The 23,534-nt window shown below is 36.8% G+C and overlaps 1 protein-coding gene across 1 annotated transcript in view; it reads left to right on the top strand.

The window, feature by feature from the left end:
• Positions 1-23,534, top strand: part of PDCL2 (phosducin like 2) — a 51,552-nt gene that overhangs the window by 22,007 nt on the left and 6,011 nt on the right. Inside the window, exons 4-5 of the mRNA XM_089911948.1 lie at positions 13,478-13,621; positions 22,199-22,407. Of these exons, the coding sequence (XP_089768074.1) occupies positions 13,478-13,621; positions 22,199-22,407 (353 nt within the window). The remainder of the gene's footprint in view (positions 1-13,477; positions 13,622-22,198; positions 22,408-23,534) is intronic.

Here is a 23,534-nt window from a genome sequence, read left to right as displayed (position 1 = left end):
CTCCCTTCTGGCTTGCAGAGTTTCTGCTGAAAGATCAGCTGTTAACCTTATGGGGATTCCCTTGTATGTTATTTGTTGTTTTTCCCTTGCTGCTTTTAATATTTTTCTTTGTATTTAATTTTTGATAGCTTGATTTATATGTGTCTTGGCGTGTATCTCCTTGGATTTATCCTGTATGGGACTCTCTGTGCTTCCTGGACTTGATTATTTCCTTTCCCATATTAGGGAAGTTTTCAACTATAATCTCTTCAAATATTTTCTCAGTCCCTTTCTTTTTCTCTTCTTCTTCTGGAACCCCTATAATTCGAATGTTGATGCATTTAATGTTGTCCCAGAGGTCTCTGAGACTGTCCTCAATTCTTTTCATTCTTTTTTCTTTATTATGCTCTGTGGTAGTTTTTTCCACTATTTTATCTTCCAGGTTACTTATCCATTCTTCTGCCTCACTTATTCTGCTATTGATTCCTTCTAGAGAATTTTTAATTTCATTTATTGTGTTATTCATCATTGTTTGTTTGCTTTTTAGTTCTTCTACATCCTTGTTAAACATTTCATGTAATTTCTCCATTCTGTTTCCAAGATTTTGGATCATCTTTACTGTCATTACTCTGAATTCTTTTTCAGGTAGACTTCCTATTTCCTCTTCATTTGTTTGGTCTGGTGGGTTTTTAACCTTGCTCCTTCATCTGCTATGTGTTTCTCTGTCTTCTCATTTTGCTTAACTTACTGTGTTTGGGGTCTCCTTTTCGCAGGCTGCAGGTTCATAGTTCCCATTGTTTTTGGTGTCTGCCCCCAGTGGCTAAGGTTTGTTCAGTGGGTTGTCAGCTTCCTGGTGGAGGGGACTGGTGCCTCTGTTCTGGTGGATGAGGCTGGATCTTGTGTTTCTGGTGGGCAGGACCATGTCCGGTGTAGTGTTTGGGGTGTCTGTGACCTTATCATGATTTTAGGCAGCCTCTCTGCTAATGGATGGGGTTGTCTTCCTGTCTTGCTAGTTGTTTGGCATAACATGTCCAGCACTGTAGCTTGCTGGTCGTTGAGTGAAGCTGGGTCTTAACGTTGAGATGGAGATCTCTGGGAGAGCTTTTGCCATTTGATATTATGTGGAGGCAGGAGGTCTCTGGTGGACCAATGTCTTGAACTTGGCTGTCTCACCTCAGAGGCACAGGCCTGACACTCTGCCAGAACACCAAGACCCTGTCAGCCATGTGGCCAGGTATGTGGGGAGTTTCTTGCCTTTTGGGAAGTCTGAGATCTTCTGCCAGCTTTCAGTAGGTGTTCTGTAGAAGTTGTTCCACATGTAGATGTATTTCTGATGTATTTTTGAGGAGGAGGGTGATCTCCACGTCTTACTTCTCCGCCATCTTTAAGGTCTCCTCCGGAACCAGTGATTCTTAAAGTATTGCTTTATACAACAGTGTGAGTTGAGAAAGAACAGCATGAGTCTGGGGCATTTTGTAGTATCAGAAAGTTAAGGCAGTGCTTAAAACTTTTTTCAAGGCACAGGAGCCACACTAAAAGATCTCAGATTGGCCAGAGTTGGAACAACTTGAACAACAAAATTAATTACTATAATATTGAATTATAAAATAAGTAATAAAATAATTATCCTTGAGTCCTTATCCTACAGTGACATAGATAAGTAAATGAATACATGAACAAATTCAGAGGAAGTAACAGTTCTTCCTCACTGAAGAATTCCAATTAATAAGTGTAGACAAAATGAGGAAAATAGAAAGATCATCATTAAAACACCACAGTAATAATCCTCCATGGGCAAGATCTGCTGATAGATGCTAAAATGAGTGGGTGAATGTTTAAATAGAAACCCAAATTTGAGGGATTTTCCAAAAATGACAGGCCAAGTGGACAGCAGGAAAGGTGAAGTAGAAAGCTCCAAGAATCCATCTGTCCACCTAGGTAGCAATTGTCCTGGCAGAAACGTCTGAAATTATGGCTTTGGAACTCTGGAGTCTATTTGAACACTTGTAGCTTACAGCATAAAGCTTGGCTGGTAAATTTCAGTTAGTATTGGTTGATTTCAGTCCTCGGTGTAGTAACAGCTATCCATCCCTCACCCCCCAGCCCCAAGGCAGGCAGCTGTTTCAACAGCATCCTGTGTTTCTTGCTGGAGCCAGGGTAGGCAATAAGGACTTTGTCCTCAAATATCAGGATTCTGTGATCTGATTGCAGATTGCTGCTCTGAATGCAGAGGTACAGACCCAGAGACTGGCATTCATTGTGTTAACCCTCACTGGCTCAAGTGGCTTCCAGGAGATTTTAAGGAGCCACTTATGGTTTCTTTTTTTTTAACATTCAAAAACAACCATATATATGGGGGAATTTAGAAAGCCTTGGGAAAGTTGAAGGCTCAGAAAAGACCTGAGAAGACCTTATGCTTTCACCTGAGGCTGATCCTGGCACAGACACACCCAATGTAAAAACACAAATACAAAAACATGGGTTGTAAGAAGAATCTGATTTCTAGAGTTACCAATTGAATGAAATATTCAGTTTTCAATAACAACAAAAAAATCAGGTGTAAAAAGAAACAGGAAAGTATGGCCCAGACAAAGGAACAAAATAAATCAATACAAAATACACCTGAGGTAGCCAAAGTGTCAGACTTACTAGACAAAGACTTTAAGACAACTTAGTTAAAGGTGCTCAAAGAGCTAAAGGAAGACATGGACAAAGACAGGAGAACATAATATGAACAAAATGAGAATAACAATAAAGAGATTGGAATTATAAAAAGGAACCAAAAAGACATTCTGAAACTAAAAAGTACAATAATTGAATTGAAATATACACTAAAGGGCTTCAAAAGCAGATATGAACCAGCAGAAAATAGAGAAAATTTGAAGATAGGACGATTGAAAGTATTGAGCCTGAGAATGAAGAAGAGAGAACAGAGCCTAACTGGCCTTGTGGTGCACTACTAGGTGAACTAGAATATATGGTATGGGAGTCCCAGCAGAGGAAAAGAGAAAGAAAGGGGCACAAATCATATTTGTAGAAATAATGGCTGAAAACTCCCCAAATTTGACAAAAGGCATAAATCTACAAATCCAAGGTGCTCAATGGACTCCAAGTAGGATAAACTCAGAGACCCACACAAAGACACATCCCTTAAAAAGACTATCAGCCAATTTCTCCTCAGAAATCTTAGAGGCTGCAAGAGGAATAAAAAACACCTGTCAGTCAAGAATTCCATATTTGGCAAAACTATGCTACAAGGATGAAGGAGAAATTGAGACATTCCTAGATAAAATCTAAGTGAGTTTGTTACTACAGCAAGTCCCCTACTTATGAACGAGTTCCATTCTGAGAGCACATTCATAAGTCTAATTTGTTCATAAGTCCAACAAAGGTAGCCTAGGTACCCAAATAATACAATTGGCTATATAGTACTGCACTGTAATAGGTTTATAAACCTTTCACACAAAACATAAAAAACAAACACAAAAAATAAAGAAAACATTTTTAATCTTAACCTTGGAAAGTACAGTAGTATAGTACAGCAGCTGGCACTTCTTAGCAGTACCAGCTACATCACTGCTGCTTTTACGCTTGTTTCTGAACATCCTGGGCTTGAAATAAAGATACTGTACCACTGTACTACTGTACTGTATACAGTACTGTACAGTAAAGTACCAAAAGTACAACCACTTGTAGAGGATGCACGCATGTGACAGTGTACAACCAGACACATGAACTAGCTTACGTGATTGGACATGCTAATGCACGTTTGCATCTTTTAAAGTTTGCAACTTGAAGGTTCGTATGTCGGGGACTTACTGTACTAGAATTCCCCTAAAAATTAGCTAAAGGAGTCTGTCAGCCTGAAATTAAAGGGCACTAGACAGTAACTCAAAACCATACGAAGAATAAATATCATAGGTAAAGGTAACTGTATAGGTAAATATAAAAGCCAATATTACTGTATTTTTGGTTTTTAACTCCCTTTTTTCTATATGATTTAAAAGGCAAGTTTATAAAATAATAATTATAAATCGATGTTAATGGACACAGTATATAACAATGTAGTCTGTAACAATAATGAGATAAAGAGGGAGGGATGAAGATGTATAAGAGCAGAGTGTTTGTATGCTATTGAAGCTAAGTTGGCATTTTTCACAGTAGGTTATTGTAAGATATTAATTTTAATCCTTAAGGTAATCACTAAGAAATAACTAAAAGCATACAGAAAAGGAAAGAGAAAGGAAATCAAAATGGTATACCACAATGCAAGAATACAAAAAGAAGCAATGATGGAAGAATTGAGGAACAAAAAGCATGTAAGATATAGAAATACAGAAAATAGCTAAATGGCAGAAGTAAGTCCTTCCTTTTCAGTAATTACTTTGTTGTGTCAGTCCCAGCCTATCAATAGTGATGCTATTGGCTAGGAATGCCTGAGGCACTCACCTCCTGTATTACTCATAGCTGTGATTGGACCAGTTCCTGTGGTTTGTATTATGACTGTAGGATGCACTTCAGCAAGAAACTTTGAGAGAACTTCGAGGAATAAGATTTATTCCTCAGAAATCCTGAAGAACACACAGCATGCCTGAGGGCCACTCACCCAGGTCTGGTGGAGGGGTGGGAGTGGGACCTGGGTCTGTGCCTTTATTAGAGTCCATTGATGGGGTATCTAGGTTTCACTGGTTGACTCTTTATTGGCTAATGTAGAGCATAATAGCTGGAATTAGAGCACAGGAAGGGAGAAGAGGGGTCACTCAAGTGGTCAGTTATCTAGGTTACCCAGGGCTCTCTGAAAGAAAGACTTTCATGGGTGGGAGCAGCCTAATTCCTTATCTGGTGGTTTTGCTAGTAGCTGTGTCATACAGTTGGCAGTATGGTTTTCAAGATGGATGTCTTTTGAAATAGGTGCCTCAGTAATCAAAAGCTTAATGTCAGGCACTTACATTACATACTTTAAATGTATATGGATTTTAAATTAATCCAAGTAGTCTAAAATTAAAGGCATAATGAATAAAAAGAAACACATCCAGATCCTGGAAACTAAGCAATCTTGAGAAAGAACAATGTTGGAAGACCAATACTTCCTGATTTCAAAACTTACTACAAAGCAACAGTAATCAAAACAGTGTTATAGTGACATAAGGATAGACATACAGACCAGAGGAATAGAATAGAGAGACCAGAAGGAAACTCTCTCATAAATAGTCAAATGATTTTTCAACACGGTGTCAAGAACATTCAATGGGGAAAGGACAATCTTTTCAACCAATGGTGCTAGGAAAACTGGATATCCACATGCAGAAGAATAAAGTTGGACTCCTACCTCATATCATATATAAAGATTAACTCAAAATGGATCAAAGACCCAAATGTAAGAACTAAAACTATAAAACTGTTCAAACAAAACACGGGAAAATGTCCATGACATTGGATTTGGAAATGATTTCTCAGATGACACCAAAAATAACAAAAGGCAACAAAAAGGAAAAAACAGATAAATTTGACTTCATCAAAATTTTAAATATTTGTGCATCAAAGGACACTATCAAGAAAGTGAAAAGACAACCCACAGAATGGGAGAAAATATTTGCAAATTAGATATATGATAAGGAATTACTAACAAGAATATATAAAGAACTCATAAAACTCAACAACAAAAAAACAAATAATTAAAAAACGTGCAAAGGACTTGAATAGACATTTCTCCAAAGAAGGTATACAAATGGAAAATAAGCACATGAAAAGATGCTTAATATCGTTAGTTATTAAGCAAATGCAGATCAAAACCACAGTGAATTTCCATTTCACTCCCACCAGGGTGGTTATAATAAAGAAGACAGAAAAATAACAAAAGTGTTGGTGAACAGGTGGAGAATTTTGAACCACCATACATTGCTGGCGGGAATGTAAAATGGTGCAGTCTGGAATTTCTTCAAATATTAAACATAGAATTACCATGATCCAGCAATTCCACTCCTAGATATGTACACCCAAGAGAATCGAAAACACAAAACGTGTACATGAATGTTCATAGCAGCAGCATTCACAATAGCCAAAAAGTACAAAGAAACTTACTGTCCATCAACTGGTGAGTGGATAAACAAAATATGGTGTATTCATGCAATGGAAAATTATTCAGCCATGTAAAGAAATGATGAACTGGTACATGCTACAACAGGACTGAACCTTGTAAATGTTATGCTAAGGAAAGAAGCCAGTGACAAAAGGTCACATTTTACATGATTCTACTTATATGAAATATTCAGAATAGGAAAATTTATAGAGACAGAAAGCAGATTATTAATTTCCAGGGCCTGGGATGGGGGGATAGGGAATAACTACAAATGGGTATGGGGTTTCTTTTAGTACAGTAAAACTATTCTGGAACTAGATAGTGGTAATGGATGCACAGCTTTGTGAATACTTTAAAAATCACTGAGTTATACACTATAAATCGTTGAATTTTATTGTATATGAATTATGTTACAATTTAAAACTAAAGATTTTGGAGGAACTGGAATTCTCATAATATGATAACTTTGGGAAATAGTTTGGCAATTTCTTCTAAAGTTATATATGCATTTAACATATAACCTATCAATTAAATTCCTGGATATTTACTTGAGAGAATTGAAGGTACATGTCAATACAAAGACTTGTACATGCATATTCATAATAGCCAGAAACTGGAAACAACCCAAAAGTCCATCAGCATGATAAATGAATGCAAGGTGAATGAATAAACAAACTGTAGTGTGTTCATGAAAGGCAATACTACTCTGTAAGAAAGTAAGCAAACTACTGATACACACAAACTTTGGTGAAATTTGAAAACATTATATGGAATTAAAGAAGCCAGACACAGGAGAGTATCTGATACATGATCATATACATCATTTTTAAAATGAAAAAATAGTTTCCAAAATTGATGCAATAAGAGAGAGAAAAGCATAATTAAGAAGATAGCCTGCTTCCTAAAATTTATTGTATAGCTGATTTTTCTCTACTTTTCAAGGCACAGATAATTCCTATGTTTTTATTAAGATGACAAGCTTACTAATAAATTGCATATGACATTGTTACATTTATTGATAGTATAATCTTACTGTCACAATCAGACAAGGCTAGCACAGACGGGAAATAATAGACTCATGGATCTTAAGTTGGTTAGTCAAAATAATCACCTAGCTTTACTACTAAAAATTTTGATTTCTTGTGTGAATTGATTTCATGATAATATAATAAGCTAAATTCAGACCATGGGAAAGTTTGGACAAGCAATCTAGTTTCCGTCAACAAAGAAATTTCTAGGGGAAAAATAGATGGAAAAGAATCTATGTATTAAATGAGATTTCAGAGATATAATAACCACTCTATAAATCTAATTTGGATTCCCATTTGAATAAACAAACTTTAAAAATGGGGCCAGAACTTAATGCTACTGAACTGTACACTTAAAAATGGTTAACATGGTAAATTTTATGTTATGGATATTTTATAACAATTAAATAAAAATTTTAAGTGGAGAAAATAGGATTATTTGAACAATATCTGAATATATTAAGGAATTACCATTGTTTTAGATATAATTATGCCATGTGAATTAAAAATTTTAAAGTATCCTCATCTTTTAGAGATATATAATGAAATATTTACAGATGAAATGACATGATGTCTTATATTTGCTTCAAAATAGCCCTTGAAATGGGGAGTTAGTGGGGGTTGAGATGAAAGAGAATTGGCCATAGAAATTATTGATGGAAGATGCACACATCTGGGGTCGCTTTACTACTGTAAGTGTTAATAACCATCCATAATATGAAGTTAAAAATACACATTCCTGAGACCAGTACCAAGAGGTAATATTCAGTAGCTTGGGGTTGAGTCTCAGGAATATGCCCATCTGTGGAACCTGCCATTCCCAAGTAATTCTCATGTGGGACGTCCACATGCCTCAACTTGATAAATACTGCTTTAGATAATCTCACTTTTGAAACATAGATGCAAAAATCTTAAGTGAAATATTAGCAAATAAAACAGTGTATTAAAATAATCATATATAGTGAATAATTAGGGTTTATTCAAGGAATGCAAGGATCGTTCAACAATTACAAATCTATTGATACAGTCACGTCAGCAAAATTTATTAAGATAATGCCAGCTGCTGTAACAAACAAGTGCAAAATCTTAGTGGTTTCACACAAGAAAGTTCCTCACTCACAGATGATGCATGTTTTACAAGCTTCTTCTGAGCAGCTCTTCTCCAGGTGATGACTAGGGACCTGGGCTCTTTTTTTTTTTTTTTTTAATTGGAGTATAATTGCTGTACAATGTTGTGTTACTTTCTGCTGTACAATGAAAAGAATCAGCTATATGTATACATATATCCCCTCCCTCTTGGACCTCCCTCCCACCCCCCACCCCATCCCACCCATCTAGGTCATCACAGAGCACAGAGCTGAGCTCTCTGGGCTCTACCGCAGGTTCCCACTAGCTATCTGTTTTACACGTGGTAGTGTTTTATGTCAAACCTAGTCTCCCAATTCATCCCACCATCCCCTTCCCCCACTGTGTCCACAAGTCCATTCTCTACGTCTGCGTCTCTATTCCTGCTCTGCCAATAAGTTCATCTGTACCATTTTTCTAGATTCCACATATATGTGTTAATATACGATATTTGCTTTTCTCTTTCTGACTTCACTCTATATGACAGACTCTAGGCCCATCCACATCTCTACAAGTGACCCAATTTCGTTCCTTTTTATGGCTGAGTAATATTCCATTGTATATATGTACCACATCTTCCTTATCCATTCATCTGTCGATGGACATTTAGATTGTTTCCATGTCCTGGCTAATGTAAGTAGTGCTGCAATGAACATTTCATTAGGGGCTTCATCATCTCAGAACCCTTAACATCCAGGCTTGTGGACCAGGAAGACAGTATGAAAGATGGGATGGGACATTTCAGAGATAAGTCCTAGAAATGTACATATCATTTTCACACATGTTCCACTGGATGTAATCCAGTCTCATGGCCCTAATCTAACTGCCAAGGATGCGGGCAAATATAGTCTTCCTGTGAGTCCTGGAAGAGGAAGCTATACTGATGAACACCCAAACAGTCTCTGGCACAGAGATTAAAGAGATATTACGCACAGAATTTCTTTCCCTTGCATATTCCACATCAAAAGTACAACTCTAATTCTGGTCACCAAATTCTAGTATTATTTCTGTATCTCTGCTCTCCCTTTGGATCTAAGGAAAAAGGAACCTGTAGCCTTTTAAAATTTTACTTATTGTTAAGAAGAGAAAATTCTGTAGTAGTCTTGATAGTGCTGATTTAAAGCAAATCCCTCATTTAAAGCCAAAACAAAAGAGCAATGACAAAAGAAAACCTTTAAGACTTTTTTATAAAGCAGTTTTAGGTTCACAGCAAAATTGATGGAAGGTATAGATTTCTAATATACCTCCTGCCCCCCACATAACATAACGTCCCCCATTGTCAATATTCCCCACCAGAGTGATATATTTGTTATAATTGATGAACCTGCATTGATACATCAGAATCACCCGAAGTCCATAATGTACATTACAGTTCATTCTTGGGTTTGGACAAATGTATGACATATATCCATCATTATGGTACCATTCACAGTATTTTCACTGCCCTAAAAATCCTCTGTGGTCTGCCTATTCATTCCTCTCCCCTGCCAACCCCTGATCTTTGTACTGTCTCCACTGTTCTGCCTTTTCCAGTCTGTCATATAGTTGGGATCATATAGTATGTAGCCTTCTTAGATTGGCTTCTTTCACTTAGTAATATGCATTTAAGGTTTCTCCATGTCTTTCCATGGCTTGATAGCTCATTTCTTTTTAGCGCTGAATAATATTTCATTATCTGGATGTACCACAGTTTATTTATCTATTCATCTACTGCAGGACATCTTAGTTGCTTTCAACTTTTGGCAATTATTTATTTACTTGTTTATTTTTGGCTGCATTGGGTCTTCGTTGCTGTGCACGGGCTATCTCTGGTTGCGGTGAGTGGGGGCTACTCTTCGTTGTGGTGTGCAGGCTTCTCATTCTCTTGTTGTGGAGCACGGGCTCTAGGCACGTGGGCTTCAGTAGTCATGGCACGCAGGCTCAGTAGTTGTGGCTTGCGGGCTCAGTAGTTGTGGCCTGCGGGCTCTAGAGCGCAGGCTCAGCAGCTGTGGCACACGGGCTTAGTTGCTCCGTGGCATGTGGGATCTTCCCAGAACAGGGATCAAACCCGTGTTCCCCCTGCATTGGCAGGTGGATTCTTAACCACTGCACCACCAGTGAAGTCCCCAACTTTTGGCAATTATGAGTAAAGTTGCCGTAAACATCTGTGTGCAGGTTTTTGTGTGGACATGTTTTCAACACCTCTGGGTAAATATCAAGGAGCTTGATAGCTGGATCAAATGATAAGAGTATGTTTAGTTTTGTAAAGGAAAAAAAACAAACGGCCAAACTGTCTTCCAAAGTGCCTGTACCATTTTGCATTCCCATCAGCAACGAACGAGAGTTCCTGTTTCTCCAGTCCTCTCCAGCATTTGGTGTTATCAGTGTTCCAGATATTGGCCATTCTAATAAGTGTGTAGTGGCCTCTCATTGTTTTAATTTTGTTTTCCTGTTGACATAGATGTGGAGCATCCTTTCATATGCTTATTTATCATCTGTATATCTTCTTTGGTGAGGTGTCTGTTAAGACCTTTCGTCCATTTTTTAAATCAGGTTGTTTTCTTATTGTGGAGTTTTTAGAGTTTTGTATATTTCAAATAACAGTCCAGTTCAGATACGACTTTTGCAAATATTTTCTCCCAGTCTCTGCTAAGGAGATAGGTTCCTAGAGACAACTGTTACAGGGGTTTTCTGATCACCAGAGTAGGGGATACTAGGGCACAATTGGAACGTTAGTTCCAGATTCCCCAGTTTCTGGATTGCAGCGGAGAAAGCTGTTCCCTTGGCAGACCAGTTTTGCAAAGTTGTTCGGGGAGTCTTCCTGGTAGCCCAGTCTGGAGCCTCCTCCTTCATCTTTCCATTAAGTTTGTAAAGCACTTAATTCCTCAGATTAAGCTTCTTGCTGCTTAAAATAGCTAGAGGGCTTTCTGTTTATGAGACTGAATCACAGCTGGTATGACTGTTAGGTGAAAAATGCAGGCCATTGAACACTCTGTCACCTCCTGATGGCAAAGCTAACCCAGGTTTTTATGTCTTTCCCTGCCCAATTCTGTTGAAAGTAAAGAAAAATGAGGAGGAGAAGGTGGAAGAGTGGAGGAAGAAGAAAAGTAGTTGATAGCTGCACCATTAAGTAGGGCATAGTGCCATCATCGGAACAAAAACTTTTTGAAAATTCTGAAACATATTAAGCCAATGAGATCAAATTGAGGGACATTAATGATAGTGATGCCAAATACTCAATGCAAACAAAATAGGGCTCCCAAAAGCTCTCTGGAGTGACTGTAAGTTCTGAATATCTGGGCCAGTAGAAGGAAAATTGAAGACCTTCAGTTTGAAAACTGAGAGGGCCCTAGACTTGGATTACTGTTCTTGACATTCTCCTCTAGGCTTAATTTTGCTTGGATTACTTGTTATATAAAGTGAGTGGTCTTACTGGACATGTTTCTAATATGTGAAATAAGGACACAGTGTTTTAAAATAGACCCAGGATTTTGTGTATATTCAGGTATGGTGAAGCCAACAGATCAGGAGATAATTGCCATTATTATTCACAGGTCTCAAGAGTAGGGGGCATGCCCCACAATGCAGGGCCACACAGGGAAGCACCGGTTGATCAAGAGGCAGGAGGAGGGAGAGGCTAAGATGGATATGAGCCTTTATGTAGTTTCTGTGGGAAAGACGAGCTAGGCAGGGTAAGGAGACTTAGGATTGGCTAGTTGGAAAAAATTTGGCAGGCTCTGGACTGTAGTGTCTATCTCTAATTGTCTGGTACCAAGCCCAGGGGATGATTTGGGCAGGGGGATAGTGGCTCAGCCCAGTAAAGGAGGTAGTTGAGGGACTGGGCTCTGGATTGGTTGGTTTGCATTTCAGGACTGTGCTTTCTGGTGAGTGTTTGCTATCTTTGGGAACTAGCTAGCTCAGAGAGGGGCAGTCTCTCTAGGATCAGAAAGACCCCAGATGCCAGAGCTGAATATAGCAAGTCCCCTACATACAAACCTTCAAGTTGAGAACTTTCAAAGATGCCAAAGTGCCCCTGTATGCCAGCTGTTGTACTGCACTACTGTACTTTTCAAGGTACTGTACTGTAAGATCAAAAATGTTTTATTTTTTTGTGTTTGTTTTTTATGTATTATTTGTGTGAAAAGTATTATAAACTTATTACTGTACAATACTATATAACCGATTGTGTTAGTTGGATACCTAGGCTAACTTTGTTGGACTTACAAACAAATTGGATTTAATGAATGTGCTCTCAGAATGGAACTTGTTTGTATGTAGAGGACTTACTGTACAGAAAACAAGAAAATATAGTTAATACACAGAGAAAGAAGGGGAGTAAGTACTTCCAGGTACTTAGAGATACACAGTTAGTAACTTTTAACATACTTGCAGATATGTCAGAACCATTTGGATTTGCTTCATAAACTCAAGTATTCAACAGCTAAATCAAAGTATGTAAATTTTGAGATTTGTTTAACAAAGTTTTAAGGTTCTCTATAGATGAATAACTAGGTAACATTTATGAAAGGCTCATGGTGCGCTAGACACTGCCCTAAGAAATTTACATGTTTACACTTAATCCCGAACAATCCCATGCAAGCAGATTTTAGTTTTATTCACATTGGGGGAAACTGCAGCTTGGAAAGATTAAATAACTTGCCCAAGTCCACGCCACTAGTAAGTGGGAGCTGGCACTTAAAGCCAGTTCAGTCTGACCTTAGAGTCCATACTCATAATCACTCTTTCTCTACCACCTCTCTACCTGCAATACATTTATAACAATTAATTGCATATATTCACAAAGGCTTTGAACTATAAGTCAGCTTAGCATGATAGGTAAGAGCATGTCAATGGGGATAGTAATAGTACTAACTTCATAAAGTTTTTGCAAGGATTAAATTAGTTAACGCACTTAAAACAGCACCTAGCAACATAGTAAGCCCTCAATAAATGTTAGTTATTATGTACACTCTCCCTTTATTTATTTAAGCCGTATATGAGAATTTGTTGACCCAGTGTCTAAATAAACTCTCTATAGCTATGATTGACTTAGCCTTAAACAAAAATTAAGTCAGTAGCTAATTTCTTATACTTTACAATACCCATGATAAAGCAAATACCCGTATAAAAAGAGAAACTGGCATTGTAAAGCCGTTAATAGTTACTCTTTAAAGTGTTTGATATGTACTAGCATTACATTCATTGCTCTAAATTATTACTGTATATGGGGATGGCCTTAAGAATATAACAATATTCTTATGTAATTTAATTTCTTTTTCTTAACTAGAGAAAAGCGGTTACAGGAATGGAAAGCTCTTAAGAAAAAACAAAAATTTGGGGAATTAAGAGAAATTTCTGGAAATCAGTATGTGAATGAAGTCACAAATGCAGAAAAGGATGTGTGGGTTATAATTCACCTATACAGATCAAGGTAATTACCATAGCTTTTTGCAAAAGGCTAATATACTAATTTTTAATATACATATTTCTGGTTTTAATGTTGTATAAAGCATATAACAAAGATTAATCAAGGAAAATAAAGTAAATCAACCATACTTCAATTAAAAAAAGAAAAATATGGGCTTCCCTGGTGGCACAGTGGTTAAGAATCTGCCTGCCAGTGCGGGGGACATGGGTTCGAGCCCTGGTCCGGGAATATCCCACATGCCGTGAAGCAACTAAGCCCGTGCACCACAACTACTGAGCCTGCATGCCACAACTACTGAAGCCCGCGTGCCTAGAGCCCATGCTCTGCAACAAGAGAAGCCACCGCAATGAGAAGCCCAGGCACCACAACAAAGAGTAGCCCCCGCTCGCCACAACTAGAGAAAGCCCGCACGCAGCAACAAGGACCCAACACAGCCAAAAATAAATAAAGAAAAATATATGTGTAGAGTCATTGGCTTCAGGGATTAAATTAGGTATTTTAATATATTTCATGTCTAATTTAAAGAACTTGTTATACTTCTTAGAAAAATAAGTACTCTTTGACAGTTAATTAAAAAAACTTATAGAAAATTTCAAACATACAGAAAAGTAAAAAGAATGATAAAATGAGCACCCTAAATACCAGCCAGGTAGATTCAACAATGAACATTTTGCCATATTTGTATCATTTTGTTTATATGTGTATGTGTGTGTATTTGTAGAACCATTTCAAAATAAATTACGCGATGCTTTACTCTGAAGTACCTCAGCATGCATCTTCAAAATATAAGGGCATTTTTCTATATAACCATTTTCTCACCTAATACCCAGGCAGTCCTTACTCAAATTTCTCCAACTGACTTCAAAATCTCTTTCATAAATACATATATTTTGAACAAGGGTCCAATAAGGATCATGCAGTGCATTTGGATATATCAAGTCTCTTAAGTCTCTCTATTTTTTTTTTTTTTTTTGGCCGAGCCACATGGCTTGCAGGATCTTAGCTCCATGACCAGATATTGGGGCCACGGCAGAGAAAGCACTGAGTCCTAACCCCTGGACTGCTAGGGAATTCAGCTCTTAAGTCTCCTTTAACTGAATAATTCCCTTGCATTCCCTTATTCCCCCAAAACAGATAATTTTAGAGTGCCTAGTTGTATTAAGTATAACCCATATGTCCCCAGGCCTCACCAGCCTGCTGTAACAGTTACCAGGAAGAGTGGACTTTTCCCTAACTCCCGGCCAGAGGAGCTGCTAGCTCCCATAGTTTCATACATCTCTCATGGAAACAGCCCCTCTAGCTTTTGATCCCAGCCCCTCTGCCTGAGCTCCAAGCCAAATAAGAACAGAGGTCATGACAGTAGCCCTCATGTCCTCATCTCATTCTCTGTATAAAAAGTTCTTCTCTCATCAGATCCTCAGAGAAATTCTGAACAGAGCAACTTAGGCAAATTAGAACCCTGCTGTTTACCAACTCACCAGTTTCTCAAACAAATTTTAATAGGACACCGTGCCCCATAAAAGAAGACATTACTTTTATTGTAACTAAAAAGATTGATAATTAATTTTTGAGTAGTTTAAAGCCTTAAAAAGAATCAATTCCCATTTTACCTATACCACTTATATGGTAAAATCAAGTGTGTAAATGCTGCTGATTTTCATTCTTCACAAATAGGTATGAGGAACACTGACATTTATAATACTGGGATCTGTGTGTGATAAATGTTATATACTGAAGTGATTCACTGAATGTCTTTTCTGAGACCCATTCTGATTAGCAGAATAGATGTTAGTTTTGAATGCTCATACTATAGTATAAAATTTACTTTAATGGTTATATCTAGATAAATAAATAGTTTTGACCAATAATTTTCAAAAATTCATAAAAGAGGTTGAATGTGTTTTAGTCTCATCTAGTCTGTTTCAAACTGTTATGCTTTGATGGACTCAAAGAGTAAGAATCTGTTTTCATAATAGTTTAAGTATTTATGACCTTCTCAGAAAGTTCCTGGGGGGGCAATCTAAGATAGTTACATAAAATACGTGTTTTGGGACTTCCCTGGTGGTCCAGTGGCTAAGACCACACACTCCCAATGCAGTGGGCCCGGGTTCGATCCCTGGTCAGGGAACTAGATCCCACATGCTGCAACTAAAAGTTGTCATGCTGCAACTAAAAGATTCTACATGCCACCACGAAGATCCCGCGTGCCACAACTAAGACCCAGCGCAGCCAAGAAAAAATAAAATTAGTTTTCTTGACATTAAGAAAATGTATTAATGTGTTGGTACAAAATTAAGAAAACTATAATCAAAGTTATAAAACAGAAAACAATTATTTGTGTTACACATGTTCTTTAGAAAAGTCTAGTTTTTAATAACTTTTTAATAATGTAAAGTATGATAAATTTGTGTTTCTAGCTGCCTTCTAAAAATTTTACAGGAGGGTAAGAGTTTGTTTTTTAACTAGATTCCTAAGTTCTGTAATTTTAATGTCTCTTTGCCATTAAGTTTATAGGCTCAGCCTGCTTAGGTTACCTTAAAGGGATCTAGTTCACTCTGGGCCAGTGAACCTAGTGGCTTAACTTCAAGTCAGCCTTGTTTTCGATTTTATTCAATCTTACGCCTGTGTCCAAGTTCTAATTTGGGGCTTCTACATTATTCCTGTACCCAACTGTATATTTTGAACCTCAAATATCATAACTAGGCCTTTAACTTGTTTTCGGATGTCAGAGGTCTCCCTTAGTTTTTACAGATCTTCTGAGGTTCAATTTTGGCCCTTGAACCCCAACACCAAGTCTTTTCCCTACCGCTTGCTGTCAGAACTGCCTTCAGGTAGCCACTTTCTCCCTGCACTGCAGTCTATTGTGCCATACTCTCCTAATTCTGTACTTTTCACTGCTACCACCAATGCCCACCTGCCTTCTGCCATTAACACCACCCACCCCATAAGTGGGTCATACCACCGACTCAGCTCTCATTGTGATAGTAATCATAAAATTCTTCTAAATTAGATATTTGTGGGTGCATTTCACCTATTTGAGGGAAACTGAAGCTTATAAAGTATTTATGTCATTGCTTTGTGTGGAAAACTGATTTAAGTTAGGCAGTACGTGTTTTTCTAATATTACCTTTAGTATGCTATCCACTAAAATAAAGCAGTATCTAGATTTGTAACAGGTTATACTTATCAGGATATATATGTATACATATATTCTGAAATGTAAATTAAACATATAATGCATTTAATTTGTTTTTCTCTTAGCTTTTTGTTACATAAATTGATATATAACATCTCTTAGTGTTAAGCTGATTTCTGAGGATTTTGTAGATGCGGGAGGTGCAAAGGCATATAAGGCATCTATCTCTCCCATTAAAGAAATTTCAGTAGAGGGAGACAATTAGATGTAATAATTATGTCTTTTAGCTGCTATGATTGAATTCTATACAGAGTAGAGTAAAGGCACTGAAGAGGGAGTAGTAAGTTCAACTCTTGGAGGGTGGAAGTACAGAACTTTCTGTGAAATAATTCTTGGTCTTGGCCTCAAAAATTAAGAAAAGATTCCCCGAGTTTACAGAGTTGGAGGAAGTAGACAGACTGAATGGGGTATTTCTGATGGGGTATGCAGCTTGAACAAAGGTACAGAAATAAGAGGGATCATCTTGCTTTAGAGGACCTTGAGTAATATGGTGGCAGGCAGACAATAATGCGGGAGAGATAGGCAGGAGCCAGACCACAGAGAATCTTGAAAGCTACCCTGAGGAGCCCAGACTTTATCCTGAAGGCAGTGAGGAGCCATTGGAGGATTTTACAATCGAGGGAAGGGCATTTGTTGCATGATGAGATTTTCCTGCTGAGCCAACTTTTTCAGTAGGGTCTAGGATGGGTTTGGGGAACCATGACTGGAGACACAGAGACCACTTAGGACAATCTGAAGTTGCTCAGATGAGACAGGAAAGGAGGAAAGCAGTAGAGAAAGAGAGGAGAGGATAGGTATAAGATAAGGAGGTAGAATCAATATAACTTGATTACTTATTAGATATTGTAGAGGAAAGGGAGATTTTTTGGCCTGAGTGCACTGAGAAAATACAGATGTATTATGGTACAATGTATTATGGTATAGTTTAGATGAGAAAAGCTATAGATGAGCAGCTCATGAGCCAATATCAAAGATTACTAAATTAATGTATGTTTATATATGTCAGATGAAAATAAAATATTTAAGTTAAAATTATTTTTGTGTGATTCCCTGCTTTGACTTTTTTACCTTCGGTCCCGCTTTATCCATTTCCCCCACCTCTGGCAGCCACCAGTCTGTGCTCTGTATCTATGAGCTTTTTTTTTCTTTCTTTCTAGATTCCACATATAAGAGATATCATATGGCATTTGCTTTTCTCTGTCTAACTTATTTCACTTGTCATAATACCCTTTAGGTACATTCGTGTTGTCCCAAAAGGCAAATTTTTGTTCTTTTTTATGGCTGAATAATATTCCATTGTATATATACCACAATTTCTTTGTCCATTCATCCATTGATGGACATTTAGGTTGTTTCCATATCTTGGCTATTGTAAATAATGCTGCAATGAATATGGGGGTGCATGTATCTTCTCGAGTTAGTGGTTTTTTTCTCCAGATAAATAACCAAAGGTAGAATTGCTAGATCATATGGTAGTTCTATTTTTAATTTTTTGAGGAACCTCTATACTGTTTTCCATAGTGGCTGTACCAATTTACATTCCCACCAACAGTGCACAGGAATTCTCTTTTCTCCATGTCCTTGCCAACATGTTATTTCCTGTCTTTCTGATAATAGCCATTTTAATAGGTGTGAGGTGATATCTCACTGTGGTTTTGACTTGCATTTCCCTGATGATTAATAATGTTGAGTATATTTTCATGTACCTGTTGGCCGTCTGTATGTCTTCTTTGGAAAAATGTGTATTCAGATCTTCTGCCCATTTTTAAATCAGATTGTTTTTTTGATATTGAGTTATATGAGTTCTTTATATATTTTGATATTAGCTCCTTATCAGACGTATGATTTGCAAATATTTTCTCCCATTCAGTAGGTTGCCTTTCATTTTATTGATAGTTTCTTTTGGTGTGCAGAAGCTTTTTAGTATAATGTAGTCTCATTTACTTTTGCTTTCATTGCTTTTGCTTTTGGTGTCAGATTCAAAAAATCATTACCAAGACCTACGTCATTACTTACGTTCTCTTCTAGGAGTTCTGTGGTTTCAGGTCTTACATTCAAGTCTTTAATCCAATTTGAGTTAATTTTTGTGTATGGTGTAAGATAGGGATCAAGTTTCATTTTTCTGCATGTGACTGTCCAGTTTTCCCAGCACCATTTATTAAAGAGACTGTCCTTTCCCCATTGTATATTCTTGCCTTCTTTGTCATAAATTAACCATATAAGGTGTGGGTTTATTTCTGGGCTCCCTATGCCGTTCCATTGATCTTTGTGTCTATTTTTATGCAAATACCATAATATTTTAATTACTATACCTTTATAATACAGTTTGAAATCAGGAAGCAAGATGCCTCCAGCTTTGTTCTTTCTCAAGATTGCTTTGGCTATTTGGATTTTTTGTGATTCTATTCAAATTTTAGGATTATTTGTTCTCTTTCTGTGAAAAATTCCATTGGCATTTTGATAAGGATTGCATCGAATCTGTAGATTGCTTTGGGTGCTATGAACATTTTAACAAAAATAATTTCCAATCCATGAGCACAAAGTATCTTTCATGTTTGTTTCTTTTTCAATTTCTTTCATTAATGTCTTGTAATTTTCAATATGCAGGTCTTTCACATCCTTGGGTAAGTTTATTCCTGGGTATTTTATTCTTTCTGATGCAATTATAAATGGGATTGTTTTCTTTATTTCTCCTTCTGATAGTTCATGATTAGTGTATAGAAACACAGCTGGTTTTTGTGGATTGATTTTTTTTTATCTTGCAACTTTACTGAATTCTTTATTCAGTTTTTTTTTTGATGGAGTCTTTAGGGTTTTCTACATATAATATCATGTCATCTGCAAATAGTGACATTTTTACTTCTTCCTTTCCTATTTGGATGCCATTTATTTATTTATTTATGTATCTTGCCTAATTGCTCTGGCTAGGACTTACAATATTATGTTGAATAAAAGCGGTAAGAGTGGGCAATCTTGTCTTGTTCCTCATCTTGAGGAAAGGCTTTCAGCTTTTCACTGTTGAGTATGACATAAGCTGTGGGCTGGTCATATATGGCCTTTATTATGTTGAGATACGTTCCCTCTATACCCACTTTGTTGAGATTTTTTTTTTTAATTTGTGAAACAAGTTTAGCAAAATATATTGAGGATAAAAGCCAGAAACTGATAAAGAAAAGCCAAATTAAAAAATATACAAGTCTTCCCCCAAATATTGATAAGACCTAGCGCATTACCATTGATTTCAGTTTTCAGGGTTTGTTTAAAAATGGAGCAAGAACTCAAAAGTACATGCGAAGCAATTTGAGTGCAGAAATCCTTATTCTTCCTCTATCATTTATGTTTGTCTAGCCTACAATGAACTAAACTGCAATTTTTTTCTTAGTGGTTCAGCTTTATTAAGTTTTTCCAAAGCATGCATTTGATTTTCTTAAGAACTACAATGATTTTTGTTGTCCCATTTTTATTTATTTGTTAATTATAATAAAATATGCAGTGGGCATAAATAGGTGTAGAGGGCAAAAACAGACAAAAGTCCAGAAGGGTTACCACCTGCCTGGGGCATGCAGTATGCCCTGGCATGAGCCACTCAGTTAAGAGAGCTTCGACTTCAACTATAGGTGTGACAGGTTTTAGGAGTTGAGAATACAAAGGGGAATAAGATGCTTTTATGGTATAGTACAAGAGGCCCGTTAAACATTATATATATATTTTGAAAGGACATATAAAGTGTAGTACAAGAGAAAAAAGTACTAATTTTGTCTGTTTAAAGAACTTTTCCCTAATTAACATCAGTTCACACAAATATTTCTTTACACTGTTGTTTCAAACATGCTCTATATGAATGATGAGAAAATGCATACAAAGGAGAAATACATGTATCAAATTCAGTGTTTTATTTTTTTTAAAGAAAATACTGATAAAGATCAGATTTTTTTGTTTGTTTGTTTGAGGGAGGAGGGGAGATGAAGTTCATCGGCTGTTGATATCAGAATGGGTGAGACTGCCCAGTGAATGTGTCTAGAATTAGAAAAGGGTCTAGGACATAATTACAAGGAATATCTACATTTGAGGTATAGACAGAAGAAGGAAGTCAAAGGAGTAAAAAGGAAATTAATAGAAAGTGTTATCACAGAAGTCAAAAAAGGAGAACTCTTTAACAAGGGAAGGGAACAGAACATAGAGATTTTTTTTTACCTTTTTCATCTAGGCTGTGACCAGAAGGAGAGAGAGTAGTTTATTAGAGGGAGAGTTAAAAGGGACTTTTTAAAAAATTTAGTAATTTTATGTAAAGTGGAGAAGGAAAGGTTAAGAAAACAGGAAGAGAGGGAAGCAGAATAACAAATAAAGGCCCCATAGGACATGGAAAGAGTGTGGGATAAAGCAGAGGATTAGCTTTGAAAGTATTTGATAAATCTATGAGTGAGTGATAGACTGAGAGAAAAGGGACTAATTAACGTGTGAGTGTAATGAGAGTTAAGTGATAGAGCAGGAAGAATTGTAGGTTTTGGTTACATTTCCAATCAATTTTAAATTTCTGATGAAGAATAGTTCTGGATGATGGGGAACAGGATGTGACATGTCAAAGAGAAGGATGGATGAAGTTTGTTAGAGTAAAGGAATTCAAGGAAGCTTGAAATAACTTCAGATGTGATGATCTCATGTGGAAATAAACCCTTGATGAAGAGTTGGGATCCCCTTGTTTCAATTCAGAGCTGCTAAGGAGTCCCTAGATATGTCCTGTTTTTTTCTTTTCTTTTTTCTTTCTTTCTCCTCCCCCCGCCCCACTGCCCCCCAACCCCCTCCATGTGCTATAAACTAGGAACTGGCTCGATTAAATTGATGCTAAGTCAGATGTGGTTAGCTTCAGTTAGGCAGCAAATTCCCGTGGTAGCAAGCTTCATTCCTAGGCTATAACAGTGTTTGTAATAAAAATGAGAGAACTTGTGACTTCCCTGGTGGTCCAGTAGCTAAGGCTCCGTGCTCCCAATGCAGGGGGCCCGGGTTCAATCCCTGGTCAGGGAACTAGATCCCACAAGATGCAACTAAGGAGTCCACAGGATGCAACTAAATATCCCACAAGACGCAACTAAAGAAACTGCATGCCGCAACTAAAAGATCCCTCATGCTGCAACGAAGATCCTGCGTGCCACAACTAAGACCCAGTGCAGGCAAATAAATAAATAAATATATTTTTTTAAAAATCAGAGAACTCTATAGTTCATCCTTACTAAAGGTAAAAATAGAGGATAGCAATTGATATGCTCTTATATTAAAAGAATATCTAAAGATATATTTTTGTCATGGAGATGTTTCACTTATTTTATTAGATTGAGATAAGTAGTCTTGTTTTTTAACAACGTTGTGTGTACTGTTTCTCTTTTTAGCATCCCAATGTGTTCGTTGGTTAACCAGCATCTTAGTCTCCTAGCAAGAAAGTTTCCTGAAGCTAAATTTGTTAAAGCCATTGTGAATAGCTGTATTCAACACTACCATGACAACTGTTTACCAACAATTTTTGTTTATAAAAATGGTCAGATAGAAGGCAAATTCATTGGAATTATAGAATGTGGAGGGATAAATCTCAAGCTAGAAGGTAATGATGTTACTTTTAAATTCATTTGTAAAAAAACTTCTATAAATTAACATATCATGAAAGTTTATTTTCATAAAACATAAGGTTTTTCCTCTTATTTCTTATTTTCTCTTACTTCTTTTTCTTCTTAGATGCCTCCAGATTAATTTTCCTACAGTAATACTGTCATAACACGCACTTGCTTAAATCCTTAATGGTTCCTTGTTTCAAATAAGTTAAAAATTCAGAATCATATGCTTGAAACTTTCAGCCCATCTATACAATTATACTTCTCAGTGCTTCCTAGTTGCTGCTCCAGCCAGGCTGGTCTTCAACCACTACCCCAGATGCACTTAACTCATTTATGGCTTTATACTTTGTTTCATACTCTTTTCCTATACCCCAAATACCTTACCCTACTTTTTTCTTCCATCCAAACCCTATTCCTTCATGGGTCTCCTAGGTTACCATTTATTCCATTATGTGATTCTGGACCAATTTATAATCTGTTCTCATCTTCTCTACTGAATTTCTATAGCATATATTCTCTATACAACTTATTTTCCACTTACCTACATACTGTCAGATTTTGTTGGTTAACCAATTCCCTTTGAGTTTTGTCTCCCTAACAGGTACAAGGACTATGCCTACTACTATTTTCTTTTTGACAGTTTACAGCACAGGACTTTATATTTTTACCTTTTTTAATAATGTTTACTTTCTAACCTAGTTCTAAGACCATATTCTTCAGTTAGTCATTTCTTGGAACTGCTTTAATCCTGTATTATTAAAATCTTTCTCTCAGACAATCGTATTAAAGCCATTGTGAATAGCTATTTTTAACAGCTTTCCTTTCACTCTCTCATTCCCCTAAAACTGCTTTTGGCCTTACTAAGGCCTCCAGTATTTTGATTGTTCCAGAATTTTCCTTCTCCCAGTCTCTAAGGCCCCTCTTTGTTTTACTACCTTGTTTTTTCAGCTTGTACCTTATCCTCTAAATTTAAAAACTGCATAGAAATACAGACAATAATATAGTAAATATTCATGTAATCATTACCAAAAATAACAAATGTGAACATTTGTTCATGTTTGCTTCAGCTATTTGTTTATTATTGAAAAAAACAGTACAGATATTGTTGAGGTTGCCT

Source organism: Delphinapterus leucas, chromosome 5, assembly GCF_059928025.1.
Source record: "Delphinapterus leucas isolate spDelLeu-1000000601 "Yukka" chromosome 5, BTC_Dleu_Yukka2, whole genome shotgun sequence".
Classification (NCBI taxonomy): domain Eukaryota; kingdom Metazoa; phylum Chordata; class Mammalia; order Artiodactyla; family Monodontidae; genus Delphinapterus; species Delphinapterus leucas.
The sequence above is the reverse complement of the archived record's forward strand: the minus strand, read 5'-3'. Positions and strand labels throughout refer to the sequence as shown.